Source organism: Apium graveolens, unplaced genomic scaffold (genome assembly GCF_009905375.1).
Source record: "Apium graveolens cultivar Ventura unplaced genomic scaffold, ASM990537v1 ctg8570, whole genome shotgun sequence".
NCBI lineage: Eukaryota > Viridiplantae > Streptophyta > Magnoliopsida > Apiales > Apiaceae > Apium > Apium graveolens.
In genome coordinates, this window is record NW_027421289.1 from 93,592 (window position 1) to 102,059 (window position 8,468).

Here is an 8,468-nt window from a genome sequence, read left to right on the forward strand (position 1 = left end):
CTGTTCAATCTTTTTACCTCTATTAGAAGTTATTGTCGATAATTTGAAACAGTGTATCCACGGAAATTCTAAAAAATCTTTTAGGCTTATTTCTATTGTTTCTGAATTGCTTTTCCAAGATTGACAAATTATGAACTGTCTTTTGTTGTCGAAAGAAATTTCTTGTGATATTTACCACCATCACAATTTTGATGCAGAGTTCCAAATCTCCAAAAATACCATAAAAAACATTCCCAAGAAAACCAACACCAACACATACACTAAGAAAACCAACACGTAGTAAACTCGGGAATCGTTACGCATATATCCGTTGTTATGTTTGTGTGCGTTTAGGGATTTACGAAATGTAAAACTTGTATTTTGAATTCCACTTGCCGTAACTGTAAAAAACTTCTTTCGTAGTTTGTAAATATATAAAGATCGTGTCAAGGTGATTTACGGTTTCGGAGAAAAGTCCGTTTTAGTGAACAATGTCGAGAAAGCCAAACTGTTACGTGGTACTGACAGGGGAATAAACATGGCCCTCAATTTTTTTAAAACTTATGAAACATGAACAGTTGATGACCTATACAGCGAGGAAGACCTCTTTAAAATTTGAACTTAAAATGTTAAATTTTAGATTTAACAAATATATCGGAGTCAAGGTCATGAAAAGAGTAATCACCAAAAATGCTTACTGCCTAAAAACTGCCATCTCCGGTTTTTTATTGCACTTCCTAAAAATATACCCGAATGTTGTAGTGGATTCCGTGCAATTCGAGACACTCTGTAGATCGTGCACGCAAAGACGGTGTGTCAATTGAGTTAACTATTTGAGAAAAATCAATATATTTAGTAAAAGTGGTGCAAATAGTAAAACCCCATAGTTGACCAAACTTTTAATATATTTTTCATCTAATTAAATAAATGTTTTCAAATTGTAACTTTTATGAAAAATATTAAAAATACATACACAAGAAGCTCCTTGAGATGGTTTGGTACTTAAATATCAATTTTCTAATTTATTAAAGATATAAGAGTGTGAGACGCGTAATAGTAACATTGAGGAAACTGAACTCAAGAAGCCACAAGATTACAACAATAGCTAATCCAAAATATTAGAATATTTGCATGACAAAATTCAGAATTATTGTTCCAAAATTTTTAGAAAAATCATCGTATGAGTTTTAAACTATACTTCTATTGATTATTATCTTCACATCAAATATAATGACTTGCAAAATTCATGTCTTTGTATTTGTGTTTCAAATTTTAGAATACATATGCAACTATTTCTTTTTCGGTATTCCTAGAAGGTGAAATCATTGGTTACTCTACGAATATCAGGCAGTCGCAAAATCAAAAGAGATTTTTAGAAAACCATGAAAACATAAGTACAAAAATAAAAACCTTTAAATTAAAATGCAGTTTGGTAGAGGACATAATCCTTGAAGGAAAAAATAATCTGGAATACTAGTTGCATGAACTGTACTTCTTTTCTCTTTTTCGTGGACATTTCATATAGTTATGAGCAGTTGCTTTGCATTGTTTACCCTTCTGAGGCTTCTTATTTGCATTATTCATTGCCTTCTCTTTTAGACTGATATATCTCTTCAAGGCTGACCCTTTATTTTTACATATGTTTGGTACTTTAACCTTGACATCTTATGTCAGCTTCTGACCAACTACATTTGCCATAAACTCTGCTTTCGACATAACACCTCCACTACCATCACCATCATCCATATCAGTACTTAATTGCTTTACTGTCCAATGAACATGATCCAGCTTATCTAAATCTGTACCAGCTTTGTTAACCACTTTACGGAATTCAAACCTGATATGACTAACTTTGACTGTAACCTTTTGTATTTTAAGATGATCTTCGGAAATAACAAAAGACACTGAAGAACTGCCACTTTCAGCAATTTTCATCCAACGATTGAAAACCATACTTTTGGGGAATTTAACTAATCCAATTTGTTTTAAACCACATAAATACCACACATAAAAAACTTATTGCATGAACACACATCATGATCATAGCTGACACTCACCTGCAAAATTTAATCAAATGTAATAATCACCAACACAGAGTATACTATGTAATTAATGAAATATCATACAATTACCTTAAAGATTTTATCTTTCACTTTAATATCTCTGATTTCCAAACAAGTAATGCCGTCAATTTCTTCACTCATTTTCTTGATTTGCATATTCAAACAAGAAGAAATAATCTCATCTTGAAGTTTATAAAAAATAGCTCTTGTAAACAAATCAGTAGCATCATCTTCAATGAACCACTCTGAAACAGTAATTGGCAGGCTTGAATTGGACTCATGGTTTAATCTACGAGTTTCATTCCGCCGCTTATCCATAGCATTTTCAAACCGAAACCAGAATTCACATAAAGTACTCCCTTATCTATAAAACTAACTAAAGAAAAAATTCTCACTCTTAGACCGCGAGGTAGTTCTCATTTACCCAAACACAGGTTCACCTCAAAAATACGCAGGAATCCAAGACTTTCTAAGCGAATACATTTTTCCTAACCACTTGTTCCATTCAAGTTTAAACTCTTTCATAACTGATAACCACCCTGATTTAAACTCATCAGGCTCAATAGTTGAAGACCAGATAAATTTCTTCATCTTCTCCATAAAGTCAGTTTCCTTACACAATCGATTGTCAAGCTGACAAATAAATTACAGCAAATACAAAAATCAAACATTGAAATCACTTCAACAACTTAAAAACGATAAATAAAAGAAGCCAAAAAAGCCAAACAAAGAAAATCAATATTACCAACAAATAATATTATAGAAGCGAAATCAGTGATCATTTTCAAAGAAGATGGTATTGGTTAAAAAATATAAATCAATCTAACAAAAACAGTAACAACCAAATGCAATAAATAACCAAAATAAAAAAATAAATTTAAAAATTATCATCTAACATACCTTAAGAGGGGATTTCTGGATTATATGCCACATGCATAAACGATGCTTAGTGGCAGGATATTCATTGGTTGCTTTAAAAACTTCAGGAACAGCAGCTTTCATTGCATGACACTAGTCAGAACCATAAGAATATGATTATGCTTTATTGCTTCAAAAAATGCTGAAACGCCCATGTATAATGACTCTTATCCTTCTTAACAAGAAGACATGCAGCAAATGTGACACATAGATCATGTTTATCCACACCGGTAAAAGGAGCAAAGATCATGTTATACCTGTTAAAATAAACACAAAATGGTCAAAAAGAATCATACAATTTAAAAAAAAACCTATAATGGTAGAAAATATACCGATTTGTATTAAATGTAGCATCAAAGGATACAACATCTCCATTTAATTCATAATTTCTTCTAGCAGTAGCATCAGCCCAAAAAAGATTCGTTAAATAACCCTCACAATCAACATCATATGTATAATAAAATGATTCACATGTCTCATGTAAAACTTTAAACTTTTCCAGCAATATCTGTGCATCAGCCTCACCAACATAACACCTTAAATCTCTATTAAAATTCTGAAAATCATGTACCGAAGCACCAATATTGCCATAACCACCAACCTGTTCCTTCATCAAAGTAAAAGATTTACTAGTACCAATATTCACTTTAGCAGTATCAACAACATGTTAGCGCATACGATTAGTCATTTCTCTATTTGCTTTCAAAAATTGAAGACCCTCTTCAGAAGCTAACGGATGATTGTGTTTTTCCTCAAACACAGCAATAACATACTTGTCGGACCAATACATTTGAAAACACATATTGCTTTACATCCGCACCTCCCTGAAACAGTCCTCCTACGCTTAACAATTTTACTAGAACTTTCATCTAAATTTCTAGGCAGATCATTAAAACCAGCTCTCCCACAAATAATATATTTTCTCAAAATTATTTCATCCCTATCATCTTTCATTTCAATATTCAACCTCACATTAAATCTAGACAACATCCCATATTCCTTGTAAAATTCAATACCTTTTTCCAAACTATCAAAACTCTGATTAACCTCTGGTTTAGAAATATCACCACTATACTTTGGAATGTAATACTTATGACCACCATGTGAAATATTAAAACGCGAAACAGAAATCTCACTTTCAGATAAACTGTTACCGCCATTAGATACATAATCACCTACTAAACGGCTAATATGAGACGAATCACCGCAACTGGAACCTAAAAACATATAAAAATTCAGTCATAACAAACTAAAATATATTAATATAGCATAATTAACCAACAATCACTAACAATACACTTGTTTACAATTACAAATAAAAAAGCAACATCAATGATAACAAATGTACCACATGTAAAATTAATTAATAACTACATTATCACTAATCGTAGTCAAATAATCAGTTAAGGCTTAAGACATAAGCAAATGACATTGATTCACATAAAATTATAATCACTAAAAAAATACCAATAATAACTTACAAATTCAAAATACATAAGAAATAAAACTACAAACGCACTACAATCAAAGTTAGCTCACAACACATAATCACTAATAATAGTCGAATAATCAGTGAAAGTAACTATTAAATTTTACATTTAAACTACTAAATCAACTGAAAGGTATGAAACACATAAAAAGAGTTTAAAACGCAAGTAATTACCTTAATTCATAGAAATTTTCAACAAATCTGAAGTAATCGTGCTTTAGAATACCTACGAAATCAGTCGATTACAAAAAATGAAAAGAAACAAGATATGAACTTAGTGAGCTTAGTGATAATCACGAAAAAGAAAAATTGAAGAAAGATAGAGAATGTACGAGATGCGGAAATTGATAGAGAAAACTTAGAGAGAGAAATAGTATAGAGAGAAATAATAGAAATAAATGGTGACCTTGAAATTAATTAGACCATATAAATGTCTTCAATGTTTTGAATTAATAACAAAATAAACGGATCGGATGAATCTTTGGGAAAAAAATAAATGGCTGTGATTTCATTCTACTTATATAATAAGAATTATTTTCATTTCAACAATTGCTTATATACATACATATATATATATATATATATTTCTCAAATAAGAACTTCTTAAAATGAGAATTATGAGAACTTGTAATCTTCGTAGCTAAAGTTTGTAATTTTATAAAATTTAAAATTTTTACTTTGCACAAAATCATCAATTTTCGAATTCAAAATTTTACCTTTTTAAAAGTCAGCAATTTTAATTACGAAAATTCTTACGGTTTTCAGTTTCAGAAGTTCTCTTTAGAGCACTATCATATATATATATATATATATATATATATATATATATATATATATGTGAACCTCAAATAAATTGTAATCCATAAAATAATAACCTCACTAAAATACTATTTTATGGAGTCCCAACATAATCAACACAATATATTTTTACATCTAATGAAGTAATACACTAGCTAAAATATTATATTTTCTCTAGTTTATAATCACTACTTATACCTATATCAATCACTAGTTTGTAATTTTTATTCTAAAATTGGTTTGTATTTGAAAATTATCGTGTATATATATATATAGTGTGAATTTCAGTTCTCTTTTTTTTATTTCCTTTAATATATTTTGAAGAGATTTGAACCTGAGCAACATTTTAAACCTTTTCTTGTCAAGGAACTAGAAATGCTTATAACCTTTTTTTGCTAATTGTTTTGGACTAATTAACGTAAATCGTATTTTTTTGTGGGTCCTCGAACCAAATATTCTTTGAAATTTATAGTCAACCAAAAGCGGACAGAACTTCGATTCAGCTAATCCATACATATCACACTTATATATTCAATCTAATATTTATTTTAGTATTTTTAAGAAGATATTGTTTGAACATCTTTTTATAACTTTTTTTAATAAAAAGGTATTGTTAAAAAGGTATTGCTCATCTATTAAATGACATAATGAATTTGAGATTATTCTATAAGAAAAATGAAGGTGCTCTTGTCTTTATCTTTAACCCTCCACCTGTTTATATCGAAAACTCAACTATTGGAAATTTAGCTTTATCCAAATTTCATTTCACGAAATCAATAGGAAAAAAGAATTCATATGAAAAAAGAATTATCAATAAATATTTTCTTGATTAAAAAAATTAAAATTTATTTTAAACCCCGATTTATTACACTAAACGAATTTTTTTAATCTTTCACTTTCCATTTACAATAACTACAATTGTTTGTTAAGAGTACAACCTTGAGCATAACCACTGGCGTAGCTAGAAATTCGAGCCACAAGTTCAAAAATTTTGTAAAGACCAAGATGAATGTAGAAAATATTTTAGAAATATTAACAAAATATTTATAATGAACCAATTCTACCATAATGCACAATGGTATGGGGTCAAATAACAATTTATTACTATAAATCTATATTTTCAAAGGAGTAAAGGTAAAACTTATTTATTATAACTTTTTTCCTAATTAAATTCGAACATTCAAAATTTCTGTTTTTCAAATTTCAGTGGGGTCAGTTGCCCACACAGCCAATACGCCGGAGGATAACAAGTAACAATTTTGCCCAAATTTTACCAATTAAGCCGAGCCCATACTTCACCGTTATTAGGTTGAGTATGCGAATGCTATATTTTTAGTTTAATAATTTTGTGTATATTTTGTATTTTTATAGTCATGAATTTCTGTACCAGCAGAACATATGAATTTTGTCTATGTTAGTCAATTTTAAAATCATAAAAACGATAAACTTTAACTTACGTGTCGTTTTCTAAAATTCATATCCAATTTCAAATAATGATAAAATTCTATTTTTATTATAATGCAAGTTCGAACCCAATAATATTTTACTTTATCGAGAAATTATGACCTACTCCTTAACTTTTAAGGAACATATTATATAAAAAAAGTCAATTTAATTATAATTTACAACAATGCTGGTCATGTCCTAAATGCCCCTAGCTAGATCCCCTAAACGGTATATATTTAGGCACATTGGATAAATTACACTTACATCTGTATATTAGCCTATACAGTCTCGAAATTTTGGTCCCATCGCTATTGCATATACATTTCAATTCATTTCGACTGTGAGATATGGAGATTTCTAAGTTAAATAATCAAAACAATGGCTGTAACAATGGAAGTACTAAGGAAAAAATGGTGACCATTTTGGTGGTGGACGATGATAGAACTTGCTTATCTCTTATTGCTAGTTTGCTAAAGGGATGCGCCTATCGAGGTATGTATATAAACTCTATTCATTTCTTATTTATAAAATCTGCTAATAATTCATATTTTAATTGTACGAGTTAAAAACAAGAGGAAATTATAAAAAAAATTGCAGAAGATTTGGTTCATTTTGACTGATTTTTAAATTACCATCTCAAATCTTTTGATGTGGCATACTGATCTTTCTAGAATATAGTATCAGATGCCTTTTTCTAACATCTTTAGATTTTAAATGAGCTCGTTACTTAACAGATGTTGCGTCTAATATTTTCTTGTTTTGTTTTCTCATAGTATTGACTGCCAAGGATCCTCTGGATGCTTTGCGCATCCTACGGACTGGAGTCATTAAGTTTGATCTGGTGGTATCTGATGTCCACATGCCAGGCATGGATGGGTTTGAACTACAAAGATGGATTCATCAAGATTTTCAATTACCGGTTGTATGTGAGTGTCACTATAACTGAATTTAAATTTCATTAATATATAACCGCGCTTTATGAAAAATAGTTTTATCTAGTGCTATGTTAGGTATTTTTTTTATTACCGCAATTTTTTTGAAGCGCATAATAAATTTTTCATGCAATAGTAAACGATATTAAGAAGGCGGTTGCTCGGTTTTTAGATCAGTTTTTCAGATGATTAGTATCAATCTTTTTGATTGTTTTTTTCCTCAATTTTAGTTGTACAGTTCCCTCAATGATCTTCACCAACAGACTAATCAAACTCTTGAAATTTTATTGTTAGTGATGTCAGGTGACAGAGAAGCTAGTAATCTATGCGAGGGAAGTCAGAGTGGAGCTTCCCTTTTCGTAGTTAAGCCCATTACTACAGAAGACTTGAAATCAATATGGGATTTTGTGAACCAATGGAAAAAGAATCTAGCTAAAGGGAAAAACTTAATATCTGATGATAGTTCTGCTAAGGACAATGAAGATGACACTGGTAATAAGTTATATGAAAAGAAATCGAAGCCAAAGCTTCAGATAACTGATAATGAAGATCATAATCATGGCAAAAACAGAGTTCCGAAAGACAAAGCTCTTCTAACAAAAAAGAACAAGCTTAATTGGACACCTTTTCTCCATGACAAGTTTGTAAGAGCTGTGCAGCATCTAGGGCCTCAAGGTAAGATGTTACATTTTAACATGTCTTTCACTACAGTTTAATGATGTCGATTATGTCTCACATACTTGAATTGTCCGCGATGAATTTTTGTTGTAGGATCTATTCCGAGGAACATTGTTACCGTAATGAATGTGCCTGGACTGAGGAGGGAACAAGTAGCCAGTCACT

General features: G+C 30.2%; 1 protein-coding gene across 1 annotated transcript; it reads right to left on the reverse strand.

Moving 5' to 3' along the window:
- Nucleotides 1–2,483: 2,483 nt before the first annotated feature.
- Nucleotides 2,484–6,999, reverse strand: LOC141705119 (protein FAR1-RELATED SEQUENCE 5-like). The gene is made up of 6 exons (XM_074508198.1): nucleotides 6,978–6,999; nucleotides 3,734–4,177; nucleotides 3,293–3,605; nucleotides 3,142–3,217; nucleotides 2,943–3,053; nucleotides 2,484–2,675 (listed from the first exon to the last, which is right to left on the reverse strand). The coding sequence occupies exons 1-6, from the start codon at nucleotides 6,997–6,999 to the stop codon at nucleotides 2,484–2,486; spliced, it is 1,158 nt and encodes a 385-aa protein (XP_074364299.1).
- Between the last annotated feature and the right edge of the window lie 1,469 nt (nucleotides 7,000–8,468).

Bases quoted from the DNA above. Each gene is read 5' to 3' on its own strand.
- LOC141705119 (XM_074508198.1), bottom strand. From the start codon at position 6,999: ATGGGACCAAAATTTCGAGACT. The intron at 4,178-6,977 runs GTATAGGCTAAT...ATATGTTTTTAG, and splicing joins GGGACCAAAATTTCGAGACT to GTTCCAGTTGCGGTGATTCG. The intron at 3,218-3,292 runs GTATATTTTCTA...TTATTTTAACAG, and splicing joins GCTACATTTAATACAAATCG to GTATAACATGATCTTTGCTC.